The 18,385-nt window shown below is 55.3% G+C and overlaps 2 protein-coding genes and 1 long non-coding RNA gene across 26 annotated transcripts in view; 2 read left to right on the top strand and 1 right to left on the bottom strand.

Moving 5' to 3' along the window:
- RFX2 (regulatory factor X2) overlaps positions 1-12,544 on the top strand; it is a 105,359-nt gene extending 92,815 nt beyond the window's left edge. For 2 of the 10 annotated variants that reach the window (XM_033400891.2, XM_033400890.2), the window contains 3 exons: positions 3,503-3,656; positions 4,641-4,683; positions 5,180-8,293. In XM_033400891.2, the coding sequence (XP_033256782.1) occupies positions 3,503-3,656; positions 4,641-4,683; positions 5,180-5,295 (313 nt within the window). In that variant the 3' untranslated portion in view covers positions 5,296-8,293. The other 8 variants (XM_004277261.4, XM_033400892.2, XM_049707579.1 and 5 more) reach the window with 6 other exon arrangements.
- A 2,933-nt stretch (positions 12,545-15,477) lies between these two features.
- LOC117195695 (uncharacterized) lies at positions 15,478-17,130 on the bottom strand. Its single transcript, XR_004475467.2, has 2 exons — positions 16,922-17,130; positions 15,478-16,645 (listed from the first exon to the last, which is right to left on the bottom strand). It is a non-coding gene; the product is annotated as an uncharacterized LOC117195695 (long non-coding RNA).
- Positions 17,131-17,202: 72 nt separating this feature from the next.
- The window catches only part of RANBP3 (RAN binding protein 3), a 57,012-nt gene continuing 55,829 nt past the window's right edge, over positions 17,203-18,385 (top strand). For 12 of the 15 annotated variants that reach the window (XM_049707603.1, XM_049707602.1, XM_049707598.1 and 9 more), the window contains exon 1: positions 17,203-17,370. In XM_049707603.1, the coding sequence (XP_049563560.1) occupies positions 17,349-17,370 (22 nt within the window). In that variant the 5' untranslated portion in view covers positions 17,203-17,348. The remainder of the gene's footprint in view (positions 17,371-18,385) is intronic. The other 3 variants (XM_049707609.1, XM_049707600.1, XM_049707607.1) reach the window with 2 other exon arrangements.

Below are 18,385 nucleotides of genomic sequence, written 5' to 3'. Positions count from 1 at the left end.
ACGAAGAGAGAAGGAAAAAGACATGAAAGGATCAATCCCGGCTGTTTACTAGCCAGCTGATAGGAATTTTTTTTTTTAAGAGAGAGAAAACGGAGGGAAAGAAAATAATAACTAACGGCCCAAGTTTCCGAGAGCTGCCGGGTTCCCCGCCCAGTGGATGAGCTTCCCAGCCTCACTGTGACGTTCAGACACCTAGAATAAGAAAGGATCGTAAAGGCTTCCAGGGAGAAAACAGCGGGTCACGCCGCAGGCCAGGAACCAGAGCAGCATCAGACTGTGTGCGGCCACGCGGGGCCCAGGAGGCCGGGGAGCGGTGTAGTCAGGATCGCGCGGGAAGGCTGTCCCCATGCTGCACCTCTCACCTGGGCGAGCGGGAGCGGGGATCCCTGCCTGGCCCAGAAAACGTGGGCTGCGCTCACCCAGAGAAGCCCTGCGGCGGAGTTCCGGTCCCACTCAGCGATAAACACGTGGAAATGGAGCGTTCTGCTCAACGGAGGCGATCAGCCGTTCTCTGCCTGCAGGCCGTGCAGGACAGCCCGCCAGCCGGCTGCGGCCCAGGGCTCAGGTTGCCGTCCACCTGGCTGTGCAGATAAATGCTATCGGCGTGAGGCCAGGCCCGCTCATTTACAGATCCTCAGCAGCGTTGAGCAGTGACGAGCAGAAGGCTATTGACTGTCTGGCTCTTATCGGAGCGTTTCCCGACCCCTCGGCCGGCTGCTGGCCTGGCCACTCCCTGTTCCCATCACCGTCCTCATGCTCTGACCTGGCCTGCTGGCCTCAGGGCCTCTGCACTGCCCTCCCCTGCCTGGAGCATCGTTCCCCAGGGAGCCCTGTGGCCCGGTCATCCTCAGAGAAGCCTGCAGACCTCCCGAGTGAAATTGCGTTCCCCTTCTCGTCCTCTGTCCCCTGCGCCTGGATTTTCTTCCATTGCCCGTCACCCCGTTCTCTGTTTGCTTGTCCATCGCCTGTCTCCTCGACAACCACCCATGTCTCCTCGAGAGCTGGGACGTCGCCCTTGTTCACCGCTGCTTCTCAGCGTCCGAATGTTGGGTGATGAATGAACAAGAAAGGGACTGTAAGCCTGACTGACCACGTGGCTCAGCTGTGCACTTACACCCCATCACCACAGAGGGAACAGGATTTAGTCCAAAAGTGCGATAAAGCAACACTGGGGTGATGGGGGAGGAATGGAGTCGGAGTCGGTGGCTGCAGAGAAAGCCAGTGGGGACTCAGCCCCCAACCCCCGTGGCCGGAAGTCGTCACCTGAGGAAGCAGGACTGGCAGGGTGACGCCGTGACTTACACCGCAGAGATGCGAACCCAGCTGAGGCTTGCAAGTGGCTGCGGCCTCCGTGAGAGGGGGCTGCTTTTCCCTGTAACGACGGAGGCCCCACCTGACTCCAGCTTGTTGAGTTTAAGGGACTTGCCTCTGTAGCGTCCACCAGCAAATGGACAGCGGTGGGCAGGGGCTGGGTAAGCTGACGGCCACTGATGTTCCCACCGCAGAAAGTTGCGAGCCCGTTTGGAGAACCCAAAACATACCAAGGTGACCGTGGAGACGGTTCAGAAAAGCCTCTCGATCCAAAGCTTCAAACTAGACACTGAGGCTTGGGGGGTGCCGGGTACCAGCGCCCGACCCAGGGGGTCCTTCAGGGAAGGGTGCCGGGTACCCCTCTGGGTGGAGGCTTGGGGGGTGCCGGGGACCAGCGCCTGACCCAGGGGGTCCTTCAGGGGAGGGTGCCGGGTACCCCTCTGGGTGGGCACAGAGTGGGAGGGTGGCTCGAAGCATTCGGGCCTGGGGTCTCCCGTTAGAGCGGCAGCAGCGCAGACCATATCTTAACACTTTGAAATGCAAGCAGCTTCGTTCCAGGCCTGTGTTATCGGCAGCAGCATGAAAACCAAGCACCGCTTCCAGGCATGGGGAAGGGAGGGTGGGAGGGGGTGAGGGGTGAGGGGGGCCCCTTCCCAGGGACCCGTGGTCTGTGTTCACTCGCTTACCTTTAGGGGGTCAGCCATACGGAGCCAAAGGAGCTTCTGAGCAGAAAACACATCCCGAACCCCGAGCCTGTTCCCTGTGCCCACTTAGGCGGCCTTCGTCTTCATTCTTTGTGAACGTTCTTCAGGTGACCTTTGCTTCCTAAAGTGCCCATCTGGACACAGGCAGGCACCACCCGGGTCCCCTCCTTGGCTGCCCTTCCAGGGCATCTCGAAGCCACAGCCGGCTGGAGCCAGCTCTCCTTTTCCACCGCTGAACCAAAGTGCCGTCAGAGCGTGTCTGCACGCTGGCCCGGAGAAGATGGGTGCAAGAAGAATCAAGTACACTGGTTTGCTGTCGGCTGTCTTTGCCGACTTGCCCGCATGCCCCCTTGCTAACACTCGAGCAGGCAGCAGTTTCAACCTGTTAAAAGATAAACTGAGGCTCGTTAAATTTTCAAAAGATTCTTTGAGGGACCTCCCTGGTGGCACAGCGGTTAAGAATCCACCTGCCAATGCAGGGGACACGGGTTCAAGCCCTGCTCCGGGAAGATCCCACGTGCCGCGGAGCAGCTAAGCCCGTGCGCCACAACTACTGAGCCCGCGCGCCTAGAGCCCGTGCTCCGCAGCAAGAGACGCCACCTCAGTGAGAAGCCTGAGCACCGTCTGCAACGAAGACCCAACGCAGCCAAAAATAAATAAATAAGTAAAAACGTTCTTTGAGCAAACATCGCTTTGAAGGCCAAAGCCGTTAACAGGCTCCCCGGACAGGAGCAGGGGGAGAGTTGTTTGCACAGAAGGAAATGATTCGATGGCTGCAGCTTGGGTGCTCTGACAGATCTCGCCGGGCCCTGGGTGCTTGGACTCCAGGGTGGCAGGGCCGCCCCGGAGCGATGCCCCGGGGTTCCTCTCCTGTCTTGTCCCTTCCTGTTTCTTTTCTCGGTACCACAGCGATTAGACGTCACTGAGAGTAGGTGAGTTCTGAGCTGGAGTGTCCAGGTGTTTGGGGCCACGTGGCAGTGCACGTATAGGCCAGGGTTTTTGGTCGGGGACCACGTTTAATAACTCCTTTAGATCGGCGCTCGCTTTCTCTGGAAAGAATCAGATAGTAGATCTTTTTGAGGGGTAAAGTTTTCCAGGCACACAGCACAACAACGACAGGCACAGCCAATAAAACTTTATTAATGGATGCTGCAGTGTGAATTTCAGGTACATTCCATGTGTCGTGAAATACAATTCTTTTGACATTTTTTGCCAACTGTTCAAAACTCTAAAAACCATTCCTGGCTGGCAGGCTGGATCTGGTCTGGCTTGGGCTGCGGTTTGCCAACCCCTGCTTTGGATGAAAGAGGCAAAGGTGCCCTGAACTTGAATCTCGTTTTTAGGCGCCTAAAACTGCTGGCTAAGGATGGGAAGGATGGGAAAGGCCGCGGGGTGGTCTGGGAGGCTGGCAGGCCCCTCGCAGGCCAGCTCGGGGCTGGAGGGGAGCCTGGCGTCCCGGAGGTGCCAGCCCGTGTCTGCCGCCTCAGCTCCATGGTGATCCGCGACCTCACGCTGCGCAGCGCCGCCAGCTTTGGCTCCTTCCACCTCATCCGGCTGCTCTACGACGAGTACATGTTCTACCTGGTGGAGCACCGCGTCGCCGAGGCCACTGGGGAGACGCCCATTGCCGTGATGGGAGAGGTGAGCGCCCCCGGGATGAGAGGGCCGGCCTCGGGGCCCGAGAGAACACGCTCGTGGGGGCGGGTGGGAAAAAGCTCACCTGCCCCAGCAGGACGGACCCTGGCTCCTCTGTCCCCTACTCACGTGGCCCGGGCAGGATTTCCACCTCATTGAGGTAAAATACACAGAAAGTAAAATTTACCTTTTTAACCATCTCAGAGGAAACAATTCAGTGGCATTTAGTACATTCACAGCGTTGTGAAACCACCACCTATCTTGTTCCAGAACATTCCATCACCCCAATAGAAAACCCCACCCCCTTGGCAGTAAACCCCCCAGCCCCTGGCAACCGTGAATCCACCCTCTGTCTCTGTGGATCGGCCTGTCCTGGACGTTTCCCGTCAGTGGAATCACACCCTGTGTGTCCTTCTGTGTCTGGCTTCTCTCATTGAGCATCGTGTTCTCGAGGTCCGTCCACGTGGTGGCGAGTGTCGGTGCTTCTGTCCTTCTGGCCAAACACTGTTTGATTGCACGGATATGCACCACCTTGCTGATCCATCACCTGTTGATAGATGGGCTGTGTCCACCTTTTGGCTGGTGTGAATCGTGCTGCCGTGAGCATTCATGTACACATTTTGTTTGAGCACCTGTTTCTTTGGGGTATAGACCGAGGAGCAGAATTGCTGGGTCATGACAGGGTTGTTTCAAGGAAGAAATGAGGCGACACTTGTAGAGCTTTTAGTACGTGGTAAGCCCGTGATAAACAGCGGCTTTTCCTTCACTGACCACTCAGAGGCCACAGCCCTCCAGTGACTCCCAGGCAGGGCCCTGGAAAGTGTTAGAGGGGCCACACCCAGACACCCAGCAGCCTCAGGGCCGGTTCTCACGGCAGAAGCCCTCTCACTTACAAAGCGAAAGCCCGATTCCTCTGTGGACGAGGACATTGCTAACCTTCCCCGGCACCTGCTCTGCGGAGGGCCCTCACTCCGGGCTTCTCTCTTTCAGTTCAACGATCTTGCCTCCCTGTCGCTGACACTGCTCGACAAAGGTGGGTGTGTCTGGGCTTTCCCTCCTGTCCTGGGCCTGGTGGCGATCAGGGCGGCCCCTGGGGCGGGGACACTGGGCAGCAGCCCACTGGGGGCTCAGAGCAGAGGCCCTGCCCCTCCTATTGGATTACGTTTACTCCTCTCCCTGGTTCCCTGCACCCCAGGCCCCTCAGCACAGGGCCACGGACAGGACTGGTGCCGGTGCTGGGGCTGGCGGGGTGAGGGCCTCCTGCGGCCACGTCCAGAGGGGGAGCAGGGCAGGTGGGCCAGAGAGCGCCCCCCCCCCCGGGGCCCCATACCCTGCCCCGTGGAGGTGGGGGGGCCCAACCGCCAAGGGCGATGCTGCCGGGAGCACAGCCCAGGCACGTGGGCATTGGTCGTGGGGAGGAAGGCCTCCAGGTTGACTGGGTCAACCCAGGCCCAGGCTAAGGCAGCGCCCTGCCCTGGCCCCTTCGCGCCCCCTGAAGATGTGCCCCGCGCCCCACCCCGCCTCCACAGATGACCTCAGCGAGGACCGTGGAGGCAGCGAGGCCCGCTCGGAGGCCCGAGGCCGGGGCGAGCCCCTGGTGAAGCGGGAGCGCAGCGACCCCAACCACCCGCTGCAGGGCGTCTAGCTGGGCCGCGCTGCCCCGGCTCCAGGTCCCAGAGCTCCGCCGCGGTAGTGCCTCCTTTACTCTGAGTGCCGGGGCCCCTGGGCCGGGGCGCCCTTAAAGGACACGCTCTCCCTCAAGAGGAAAACCGTTGTGACCGCGACCGAAGCTCAGATGGGGCGCCCAGACCCCTTTTCCTTCTTCTGAATGTTCCTTCCCCCACTGCAAACATCCCCCTCCAGAGCTGGAAGGGGCCGTGCTGAGCGAGTCGCTACCTCCACTTTGGGCATCTCCCCCTGCCAGCTCGTTCCGATTTTCACCCTGATTTGGAAAAACTCCAGCGGGTCCCGGGGAGGAAGGGATGTCCCGCAGCCGTCGGGCAGCGCCAAGCGGGCCGTGTCCCCGCAGCCCCCCTCAGGCCCTGTGGTGGGGAGAGGCCATCTCGGTCCTCGCCCCGTGGCCTCCTGCCCTGCCGGCCGCCAGGCACCCCGTCTCTAGACCCCGAAGGGATCAGAAGCAGCCGCCAATTGCGTCCCCGGACGGCGCGCGTCCCACGGCCCCACGTGGCTCAAAGAACACGTCACGGAAGCAGGCCCGCTCGTGGTGGGGGCGGGGCCTTTCAAAATCAAAGCCAGAAGCTTGATGAGCAACCAGAAGGACTGTGAATCTGTCCAGGTTCACAGCCAACGTCAAGTTCAACTGTGAGGTCTGGAATGAGTTTGTTCCAAGGGGGCCGGGAGGTCAGGGTCTCCGCCGCGCCGTCAGAGGGCAGCCATCCTGCCAAGTCTGTGCACGAGCAGCCATGCCTGAGCCCCACTCCACAGAACCTTCCAGAACGTCTGCCTTTGAAGTAGCGATCCCAGAGCACTGGGACCCCGGCAGGTCCCATCTTGAACTGCTCAGGGTCCAAACTCTTCTCTGGGGACAAACGAATCCCAAGGGCTGTCCCAGCCCTGACCTCGAAACTCTCCAGATCTGTGTCCCTCGTAACGTGTTGCACCAGTAAGCCCTGTGCCACAGCTCCGCTCCCGAAGCAGCTGCAAAGAAGAAAGACAAACCTCTGGTCCAAGAAGCATCAACTTCTCAAATGCAATAATTCCTCCTTTTGGAAATATGTTCATACAAATAGTTTTGTGCTCTAATTGTTATTAGAACATTCCTTATGAATGTGTATATCGCAGTATATTCAGTCCCCCATGTTGTTTTCTCATTCATGCAGAAGGTACTAATGTAAACTCACGAGGCCTTTAAAAACCCTACTTCTCGACAAGCAGGAGCGCTGTGCATCCCTGGCGCCCGCAGGTGCCCGGGGAGAGCAGCAGGGAAGGATGAGAAATCTCATTTTAAGAAACCAAAAGCCCGTCATGATCACAACGTGCGTGTGGTCTTAAAGTTGCAGACTCAGATGAACTCAGACAGAAGGAATGTCTTTAAAGCTGCATCTCCTTTCCTGGGAGACGTTCAAGCTCACGGCTCCCGGATTGTGACGCCTGCCTTTTTTTCCACATTTCTGCCTTACGCTCTGTCTAGTCCTTTGCCGGATTCCGCGAGGAGGAATATAAATGACGGTAAAGACACCAGCCTTCCGAGCCCGTTCTCGTTTCCCGTTGCAATAAACACACTGAACGTGCCCGTTGTGGGTCGCAATCCACGCTCCAGCCTTTGCCCCACCTCCCACTCCAGTGGCCTTGGAGGACGAAGCCCTCCCTCCCACACTCCCCTGGCCCTGGCACAGCCAGCCTGGCCAGACCTGGGCCACACGAGCCCAGGAAGGGAGGGCAGCAGTGCTCTCCTCCGGCTCTCTGGGGTATGTTCCAGAAGGAGCATTTAGCAAGGCCAGAGAGGGCAAGAAAACAACTCTCAGCCCAGGATGGGCGAGACTGTAAACAGACTAAACTGGTTCAGAGACGCAGAATAAATCCACGCTCCGGCCACTGACACGGCCCAATGGTTGTTTATGGGATTAATCTGGTAAAGCGGTGGGGCCCGAACTTCAGAACCCCCTAAGAATCAGGGCGTGAGCTTCTTCCGAAATCGCCAGTTCCTGGGCGCCATCCCCAGAGAGCCTGGCTCGTGGGCTGAAGGTGCGGGCCGGGCATCCGTACTGTTGTGACCACCCACTCTGGGGGACCGTGACACAGGGCATTATAGGACTTTGAAGAAACCCTGCAGAGGAGAGCGATGCGCTCAGGAAGGGCCCACAGGGGGGAGGATGTTGCAGAAACGTGGACGCAGTTCCCCGTTAGTCGCCCATAAAAGCTGCTTCTCAGGGGCCAGGCTGGTGCCCCGTGTGCCGCCGGAGATGCTCAGCCTTGGCCCCAGCCCGGGCCCCTCTGTCCCGGGTGGAGGCCCCGGGGACCCCAGATGACAGTAAAATCATCCATCGCTATCCCAGGCTGGGAACTCCAGGGCCTGCGCTTGGCTTAAGGCTCTGCTGCCACCATCTTGAAATTCTTAAGAGTTTTCCACCAAAGGGCCCCTGCTTTAATTTTGCACTGGGCCCCACAAATACTGTGGCCAATCCTGGGGAGGAGCTCTCAGGACCCAAGCATGCAGCCTCCCCTCAGCCGGGTGGCCAGGCCCTGACTCCAGGCCGACTCCTCTGCCAGGCTCTCAGAACCCAGCGGAACCCAGACTCGTCCCTACCCTCCCGTGGTTCACGATTTCAGCCCGAGGCCCCCTGAGCAGCACCAGCTCTTGCGGGGAGCAGGAGCCGCCCCTGAATCTTCCCCCTTGGAGATCCCGGCCCGGGGCCAGGCGGCAGGGTCCCTGGGAGGGGAGAGCACCTTAGGGCCTGGGTGGCTGGCGAGGCTCTTGAGCACAGGAGATGCCCACGTGATTCCTGCCCCAGGAGCTGGAGAGGAGACGAGGAGGGGAGGCTGCCGAAGGCCCGTGGGTCCCTAGCCCATCGGGTAGGGCTCCGGGGCACAGGCACAGCGAAAGGGGGACCCAGTCCTACCAAGAGCCTCCAGGAGGTCCTGACCAATCACAGTGGCTTCTTGTCATTGTGGTCCATTCTTCTCTTCTTTTTGACAGTCTTCCAAGGTAGGTGTTAACCCCGCCCACCATTGTGCACATGGGGAAAATGAGGCTGCTGGCTGGAATGCAAGCAGGATGGCTGGAGCCCCGGCAGCCATCTTGGACCTCAAGGTGAACATCATAAAATAAGGATGGCAAAGCAATGAGACAGAAGGTACCTGGGTTCCTGGTGATCATTATAACCCTAATGGCCCTGAGTCAGAGTGCAATAAGCCACAGTTTGGGAGGGTTGCAGGGGGACCCATAGGCGTTCTAGCCTCCAAGAACTCTCTGGTAGCAAGAACTCTGAAGTGAGATGCGAGGCGTGCATGCGCGCGCGCGCGCGCGCGCGCACACACACACACACACACACACACACACACACACACATCAGCTGCAGGAATGCTAAGTAAGAAGGGAGAGATTCTCCCTGGCTGGGAGTGTCACCCCCACCCCAGTTTTCCTCCCACTTCTCTGGCTGCCCCCCCACCCCCTGCACCTGGGTCCTGCTCCTTCCACACCCTCCATGACCTCGTCCACGTGCTGCTGACTTGCTCCACAGCTGCCTGCCCACCGTGGCTCAGAGGTTCGTGGGTGCCTCGCCCTCCAAAGGGCAAGACAGGAGCTCAGCATCTGACGATCCAGACCTCCTGCCTGTATCCCCATCCCACTGCCCGAGCCAGAAACCCAGGGCCACCTGCATGCCCTCCGTCCCTCCTACCTCCTCCAGACTGCCCCTAACATGGCCACTGGTTCCTTCCTCCGGGCCACTCCCTGAGACCTCCCTGCCTGGAGATGCAGCAGGGCAGCCGGGCTTGGACAATAGCTGTGCCCTCAGGTACATTACTTAGATCAGTTTCCCCATCTGGGAAAAAAGGGTAATAAAAACACCTACCTCACAGTGTTGTTGTGAGATTTAAATAAGTCGATTTATAGAAAGTACTGGAGTAAGCATTCAACAATTGTTTCTCAACCTTGGCACCTTTGGCATTTGGGGTTGGCTACATCTCTGGGTTAGAGGAGGGACATTTCTGGACACTGGGGGGGCGTTGAGCAGCACCCCTGGCCCACTAGCACCCCACCCCCACTAGCACCCCACCCCCAGTGGCGAAGACCATAAATATCTCCAGATACTGATTGCCAAGTGTCCCCTGCCCCCAGGTGAGAACCACCGGGTAATCGCATTCTCATTATTATCAGTTCTCTGCATCTTTCACACCTTGGCAACCATGTCACTTGTCTTTTCCTCCCGTGACCCACTTGCTGCTCTGATTTTTTTTTTTTTTAAGATAGCATGATCCTTTTTAAAAAATATTTATTTGGCTGCACCAGGTCTCAGTTACGGCATGCGGGATCTTTAGTTGCAGTGTGCAGGACCGAACCCAGGTCCCCTGCATTGAGAGTGCGGAGTCTTAACCACTGGACCACCAGGGAAGTCCCTGCTCTGACTTTCTGCTCCTGGAACTCACCCCAGTGTCTCATTTCAGGCTCTTTCACCTTCATTGCTCTTCCCACCTAAACTCCACTCCACACACACACCCCTTCCTCTTTAGCATTCATCTTAACTGACACCTCCTCCAGGAAGCCTTCCTGGAAGATCCCCAGCTAGATTAGGATGGATCCCTTCTACCCCGTATTTCCTGCACTACTTTATTATGATTGTTGGCAAATCTCTTTCCCATGAGCTCTGAGGGTGAGTAGCTCTGATCTGGCTTGCTCAATACTGTATTTCCCACATCTTGCACAGATAAAATCAAATTCATTCAGGAGGCCACCAGCACCATTTTTTGATATAATCGAAGCTGGGCTTTAGAAAGACTTATTCTGGTGCGTGGATCACACACGAAGAAAATGGAAGCAAGGGGTTCACTAGGTACTTGTGAAGATGGTACAGGCCGGGTGGGGGGTCAGAGTGTCGCAGTGCAGATGAAGGCGGGGGAGCAGAGGCAAGAGGGCTGCTAGAACAGCAGGCCAAGCGGCTATGAAATCAAGTCGGTGGATTTGACCCGTTTTTCTTTGTAATGGACCAGGAGAGAAATAGAAAAGATCAGGAGTGTCAGTGTAATTAGCAAAGATAACTATGGCTTTGTAACATCTCAGTATATGTTATACGATGTGTGTGGACATACACATACGGGATTGGGCTGCATGTAAAGTGTACTGAACATACGTACGTATTGAAAGCCACAGTCCTAGAGACTAGTCCTCACCTATGCTGAGGTCATGGATCCCTTTGAGGATCCTCTGTGATGGACGCCTGTGGGGTCTTGCTACCGAGCATCTACCTGTTCTACCTTCTTTGGACATAACGCTCCGATTCCTTCTGGGCAGTGACCCTTCTTCCCACCGTTTGAAACACCATCTGTAAGTGGGCGCTTGCACACACTGAAGGAGGCTGCTCCTGGCCGAGGGGACGGAGGGGACGGGCTTGACATGTGAGGTGGCCCGGGGTGAGCTGGGAGGGAGACAGGGAGGGCTTCCTAGATCTTGGCGAGGCCTGGGGGTTGCATCCCGGGAGTGACGGCCCATGACCTCAAAATGGACGTCAAACTCCCCTCTGTCAACTCTCTTCTGTACAGCTGTCCACTGGACCCCTCCACCTAAAGGCTCTCGCTCAATGAATAACTGACCAGAGCATAAAGTGGCTAGAGTCGGGGAAAGCAGGAGGGGGCAGGGATTAATAACGTGCCCTGCCATGCTGGACGCATCTGACCCCCTCCTCCTCAGAATCTGAATTGTGAGCTGAATATAAGACCGAAAGCAGTTGAAGTTTGAGCATTCTCGGGAGTTGACCCACCGGTTCCCAAGACCCACTGGAGCTGCCCAGTTTCTTCTCTTCTCTCTCTGATCTTAGGAACATGCTCATCACTTGCCAGCAAACTTTCCACTTGCTTACATTTGACAGAGGTGTTTTGGGGAGTTTGCAAGCAGTCTCCAAACCGATACACCCTCAGTACCCATGAGTCTTGCAGGCAGTTGCAGAAGGGATTCTCAGCACCCCCCCCCCCCCCCCCCCCCCCGCCAAAGCCCTCCCAGGATAAAAAGCCCCTGTTTTAGACATGCCTAATGCTGGGAGTGTAATCAGAGCAGCCAGCAACTACCTGACCTGTTTCCCAGAAGATGACAGGCCTCAGCTGGGGCAGAGCCTTTGCGTTTCTGCAAGTTTATTTACTTAGAAGGAACTAAACTGCTTTTCATCCTAGAGCCCAGTTTTCATTTCATTCCCAATCCTCTGCTGCCCCCCTGTGGTCACTGTGTGACACAGCCTCTTCCTTTTCACCCCGGGGAAACCAGCCAGCTCGGGATTTTGCCTAGAATGGAGGCTGTTTTGTTTACTAAAATTGCAATCATGCATGGAAAGACCACAAGCAATGGAGTGCAAGAGCGAGCTGCCTCTTTTCTCCATCTGCCTCTCCTCCTCTTCCTCAACTATTCCCTATTTATTTGTCTCCCCACAAGATAGTCAATAACTACAAAGGGAAAAGTATCAGTGGTAAGCTGGCCGACACCGGTGATCTGAGTTGTAAATGGTACAAATTGACATCAGGTGCCTCCTGATAGGCTCGTCCATGTTATTTACACCAAAAATTCAACACCTGAATTTAATCAGGAGGAAACGGTCAACAGACCCAAAATGAAAGGGTATTCTTCAAAATAGCTGGGCAGCACACCTCACCAGTGTCATGGGGAAGGAAAAATAAGACAGAGGAATTAATCCAGACTAAAGGAAACTGAGGAGTAATGACATCTAAATGCAACAAGGAATCCTGGACTGGATCCTGGAACAGGAACAAAACACTGGCAGTCAGCAGGTGAGACCTGAATAGGTTTTTATGCTAGTGAATCGTACTGCATCAGTGTGAATTTCCTGGTTTTGGTCATCGTGCTGTTTACGTAAGATGTTAACATTTGGAGAAGCTGGGTGAAGGCTGTATGGAATTTCTTGGTGCTGTTTTTGCAACTTCTTTGTAAATTTGAATTTTTTTTCTTTTTCTTTTTTTTTTTTAGGGTTAGGGTAAGTCTGAATTTATTTTAAATTGAAGGTTAAATCTTTTTAATTACAAAGAGTACAATCAGCATTTCCTCCTAGCTCCATACCACATTTAGCTGCTGCAGAATATGGGAGTGAGAGAAGCTAGTGCACCCAGCTCGAGTCAAGGGTTCCCCTCTTGGCCTCAGCGTCAGCTGCAATGGACACCTTGCTGTCAAGAACTTGACCCCGTGGACTGCGGGGCGGGGTGGGGGGGGAGGCGCGGAGGTGGTGTTGGGGGGCGCTGCCGAGCAGAGGAGGCCAGGAACTGTAGCTGATTAATATCTGGGTCCTCACCCTCTGCGTGGGGCTGGGCACAGAGCAGATACTTCACGGGGCCAGGTCCCTGCCCACGATGGGAAGATGAGAACAGAATTACAGCTGTGAAAGCCCTTTTTCCTGGGCTTGGCTGTAGAGAAGGAAGTTCCCAGTTCTCAGAGCTCAGCCTGGGCTTGGCTGTAGAGAAGGAAGTTCCCAGTTCTCAGAGCTCAGCCTGGGCTTGGTGGGTTGGGGGTTCCTCAGACTTCTCTCCTGATGAGCCGAGAAGGAAGCAGGCAGCAGAGAGGTCAGATGGTCAAGGGAAACCATCTGGATCCCTCCATTTCCCACTTCCGACCCTTGTCTTGGGAAAAACCTCAAACTCCTCCGAGAACTCTATGGCCTACAAGGCCCTGCATGGCCCCTCGCTCACTCTGCCCTGGCCACACTGAGCTCCTCGCTGTTCTCCAGCTCAGCAAGCTGGTTCCTGCCTCAGGACCTTTGCACTCACTGTTCTGTCTAGAGTGCTTCTCCTGCAGGTCTTCTACTAGAATGTCATGTAGAACAGTGTGTCAGGCACAGTAGGTGTGGTGGATATATACTGCTGTGTAACAAATATTCCTAAACTTAGTGGCTTGGCTCATAACAGCAACTATCACTTATCTTTCATGGGGGGTGAGAAACAGGAAGGGCCAGGCTGGGCAGGTCTCTCTCAGGGCTTTGCCTTTCAGTGTCTGTTTCAGCTTCCTTATAGAATGGCAGCCTCAGGGCGGGTGGACAGCTTCCATGACGGCTGAAGGCTTTTAGGGCAACTGTTCCAGCAAAGCAGGCAGAAGTTGTATCCTCTGTCCCTGTCATGACCCAGCCTCGTAAGTCACATGCTATCATTTCCACGGACTCTACTGATGGACCAGTAACCAGCCACTCCCATTCAAGGGAAACAGAGCCCTCACCTCTTTTTTTTTAATTGAAGTATAGTTGATAAACAATGTTGTTAATTTCTGCCGTACAGCAAAGTGATTCAGTTATATACATATATATATACATACATTCATTTTCATATTCTTTTCCATTGTGGTTTATCACAGGATACTAAATATAGTTCCCAGTAGGACCTTGTTGTTTATCCATCCTATACTTAATAGTTTGCATCTGCTAATCCCAAACTCCCAATCCATCCCTCCCCCGCCTCCCCTCCCCTTTGGCAACCAGAAGTCTGTTCTCTTATGTCTGTGAGTCTGTTTCTGCTTGGTAGATAAGTTCATTTGTGTCATGTTTTAGATTCCACATATAAGTGATATCAGGTGGCATTTGAGACCTCACCTCTTGATGGGAAGAGGGTCAAAGAATTTGGGGCCGTTTTAAAACCACCACAGTAGGTAATCAACAAATATTTGTTTAATAAGTAAATGTTGAGGACTTCCCTGGTGGCACAGTGGTCAAGAATCCGCCTGCCAATGCGGGGGACACGGGTTCAATCCCTGGTCTGGGAAGGTTCCACTAAGCCCGCACACCGCAACTACTGAAGCCCGCGCACTCTAGGGCCCGCGTGCCGCAACTACTGAGCCCTTGCGCTGCAACAAGAGAAGCCACCACAATGAGAAGCCCGCACACAGCAACGAAGACCCAGCGCAGCCAAACAAAAACAAAAACGAAAACGTTGACTAAATTAATGTGTAAGAGGAGACCAGATAAAGAAAGCAAAGGAACTAAGGGCCACGATGTTGGCAGCCTCGGCACTGGGAGAAGAATTGTGAAACCAAGGGAAATTGAGTCGCCTCGTCAGGCTGATGGGTTTAGCATCTCTCCACGTCCCTTAAAAAACCACAACTGGATTATATTTAGCAAGCGGTGACATGTTGCTGGGAGTTTCCCAAAGTGTGGGATGGATGTGGTATACGAAATGACTTTCGGAGACATGCAGACAGGGCATTAAATGACAAGGAATCTCGTGGATTAGAGTTACCCCATTTTCAATTCTCTCACTCCTCATCGCGTTTTCAGTTGAGTGATAATGTGCCTTTAATATGCCTCCAATACTTTGCTAATCTCTATTTACATGAAAAAAACAAAAAAAAGCAGGCTTGGGGCACAGCACCGTGGCAGGCAATAGTTATCTACCCAGAATTTAAAAACATTGTTTTGTTTTCATGTTTATCTCCTATTCGTGATAAACAGTTATCTCCTATTCGTGGCTTAGTGGTTTTATACTTGAAATGGTGATCTACAGTACCTATTTAATGTAAACTTAAACTAATAACACTTACTCAAGAGAAGTTATAGATAACGAAATGTACTGAATAGAGTGATACCAATAAGCTAGAAATGAGCAAACCTAAGTCTACACGCTGCAGGCGACCAACAGTGACATTCTAGCTATTCCTTAAGAATTTCTAGGACTTCCCTGGTGGCGCAGTGGTTGGGAATCCCCCTGACAATGCAGGGGACACAGGTTCGAGCCCTGGTTGGGGAGGAGCCCACATGCCACAGAGCGACTAAGCCCGAGCGTCAACAACTACTGAGCCTGTGCTCCAGAGCCCGCGAGCCACAAGTTTAAAAAAAAAAAAAGAATTTCTAACCAAGCTCTGTGGCCTGTGCCTTCAGCCCGGAGGCAAAATCCAGGATAGCGAAATCAGGTGTCTATTGGGTATCTTGCTAAAATGCAGATTCTGATTCAGGTCTGGGTTGGGGCCTGGGAGTCTGTATTTTCAACAGATTTCCAGGTGATGCTGATGCTGTTTTGGGGGCTGCAGCAAGAAAGCAGCAGGCTCTAGAAGAAGAAAAAATCTAGTGTGCTACTGCACACCTCTGCTCAACTCTGGCTAGTGACATTCACATTGGTAGCTTGAAATCAGCCATCGTTGAAGTATACTTATACCAAGAAAACCAGCACTACCAGCCAGGGTCCAATTGATTGTTTTATTGTCTTCAAGACTTAAAGTGATGGGAAAACAGTAAAATTTACAATAAACTATACACACACAGGCACACATATAAACACAGACAGAAACACACGTTCTCCCCCCAGAGAAGCAGCTGTTGTTAAACATTCACCACACCCCATTGGTTGTACAGAAATGTATAGAACAACCATGTAAATACACGTGTCCTAGATTAGAGGTTGGCAAACTTCTATAAAGCCGCAAAGAGTAAATATTTTAAGTTTGTTGGCCCGACAGTCCGTTAAAAGGGCTCAGCTCTGCTTCTGCAGGTCAGAAGCAGCCATAGACATTATGTCAATAACTAAGTATGGCTGTTTTCAAATACATCTACATTTATGGACACTGAAATTTAAATTACATACAATTTTCACATGTCATGAGCAATTCTTCTTCTTTTGGTTTTCTCCCAATAATTAAAAATGTGGCCCACAGGCTATAGGACCTCTTCCTCCAGATCATACTGGAGCAGGAGTGAAGCTGGGACTCAAACAGGAAAAAAAGGGACACAAAGTCCCAAGCAGAGGGATCAGCCAGTGCAAAGATCCTGAGGCTGGAAGGGGTTTGGTGAGCTCCAAGGACACAGAAAGACCCATATGGCTGAACTGCAACGAGCAAGGGGAAGCATGGCAGCAAAAAACAGGGGGGCTTTGTAAGCCTGAACAAGAAGTTTCGAATTTATTCCAAGTTCAGTAGAAAGCCCTTTGGAAGCACTGAGAAAAGATGTGCCCTTGATCTAATTCACATTTTTGAAAGATTCCTCTGTGTGCTGCTTATTTCATAAGAATGAAAGGAAAGAGAGCATTGAGAGAAAGATGTTATCGGGTTTTCCAGGAGAGAGATGAGAATGGTCTGGCCTGGAGTAGGGAGAGAGAGCCCTGCTGGGGAGAACGGGCGGATCTGGGCTCTATTTAGGAGATGAGGCAGAGCCCGCGGGATGTTGCGTAGCAGGTGAGTCGCGAATGAGCCCAGGGCGTCCAATATTCTCCCCTCAGTCCTGGGGGGTGGGGGGAGGGAGCGGTCATCAGCCCACGTGATCGGTGAAGACACTCGGCGAGGCTCGGTGCCAGGCGCTGTTCAGTACGGGGCCTCAGGGGCCAGTCGTCCTGGAGCTCCCATTCTGATGGCTCTGTGAGGTCAAGTCCCGGATCAACACCTGTGCCCCGCCCCGCCATGAACCTTCCCTTTGGCCAGTGATCCTCAACCTCTGACTTCTACTCCCCCCAACCATCCCCCACCTCTCCACGTGGCCTCAGAAAGTTTGCCTAAAGTACTGGTCCCTTAGAAGGGGAAACTGAGGCCTGGGGTGACACAAGGCGCCCCACGACCCCTTACAGGCCTCCCTCCGGGCCTCGGGACTGCGCACGTGGAAAGCCCCGCCCCCCGCCCCGACCCAGGGATCTACCTAGGAGAAGGCGTCGGTCGCGGCGCCCTCCACGGTTCAAGCTCTCACCGAGGGTGCGAGGCCGAAAAACAAGCGGAAAGCAGCAGCATGAAGACCCACTCCGGGCGCGCAGCCGCAGGGAACGCAGATTCCCACATTACTCGCGGCGCGCGCGAGGCCCACTACGCGTGCGCCCTGCCCTGCCCACGCCCCCTCGGTCGGCGGGAAAAGGAGGCGGGGGTGGTTAATGCGCAGGCGCGTGCTCCGAGCTTGGCCCGGCTCGGACCCGGATCCCGAGAGCTTCACCGCGCTGGGCTCCGCGCGCAGCCGCTAACTGCCCGCTTTGCTCGGAGTCGACTTGGCAACTGCGCACGCGCGGGAGTTTCTGGCAGAAGGCAGACGAGCCCGGGCCGGCGCGGGGCCTTGTGGGAGGGCTTAAGGAAGTAAAATGGCGGACCTGGCGAACGAAGGTAGGGGAGGCGCCGTTGGGGGCCAGCCGGCGGCTAGGGGACGGGCGGCGGGAGGCCCGGGGGCCACAGGCCCGAGGGCTGAGCACCCCGGGGTACGGGGGGCCTGTCTGCTCCGGGAGAGCGGCCCAGTGGGTCCCTCAGCCGTCCCCCATTGCGTCCCCTCAGGCCGGGCTCACCGGCCCGGCCCATCACTCCCGGTAGCCCCGGCCCTGCCACCGTCTGGCCAGACGGCTCTGGAGACGGCGGGGGCCGCGGCCCTGAGGCCCTTTCGCCTCGCAGGCCAGGCCGGGGGCCGAAGGGGGCGGGAGCGCGGCCTCAACGCCTCGGCCTCGGATGTAAATGGATCTCCGGGCCTGGTCGCGGGCCCAGCGCGCCACGCTCCCTCCCCGCCCCCTCGTTCTCGGGGACCCCGGCTTTCCCCCTTCCCCTGCCTGGCTGCCGAGCCGGCCCACCCCCCGGTCTGTGGGCTTCTCATCCTCCGCGGGCCTGCCCCACGCCGAGGATGGAGAACGTCTTGTTTGTTTTCACCCCCACCCCCAATTCAGCCCCCCAGTTCCCGCCAGTTCCCTCGGGTCCTTCCTGGCGACCCGAGAGTCGCGCCTCGTCTCCGCTCATTTAGGTCCAGCCGCAGGGTGTGAGCCACTGAAAGCCCTGGCGGCTTTTCGGCCCTTTTTGTTGGTTGCACTTCCAGAGGGAGAGACAGAGACTGTGCGATCCCCTCCTGTGCGGAGCGCTTACATCCTGGCTGAGCGATTTTGACAAGGTTACAGTTCCGAATGGCCCAGGGAAAGCGCCGCATCAGCCGCTGTCTGATGAAATCAGCCGTGGCGTTGAGATCGCTAGTAGCTTCAAGACCTTCTGAGGCCTATTTTTAGCTCCCTCCGTGTCTAGGTGCACAGCTACAGGCAGGCCATCTACCTGCCTGGCCCTGATTTCCCCCCATACCCTGCTCCCTGCTGGCCTGAGGTTTGTACTGAGCTGCACGAGTGCACGAATGACAATAATAAGTGCTCAC

This window comes from Orcinus orca, chromosome 3, assembly GCF_937001465.1.
Source record: "Orcinus orca chromosome 3, mOrcOrc1.1, whole genome shotgun sequence".
Lineage (NCBI taxonomy): Eukaryota > Metazoa > Chordata > Mammalia > Artiodactyla > Delphinidae > Orcinus > Orcinus orca.
Note: the sequence above shows the minus strand (reverse complement) of the source record. Positions and strands in the feature narration are given on the sequence as shown.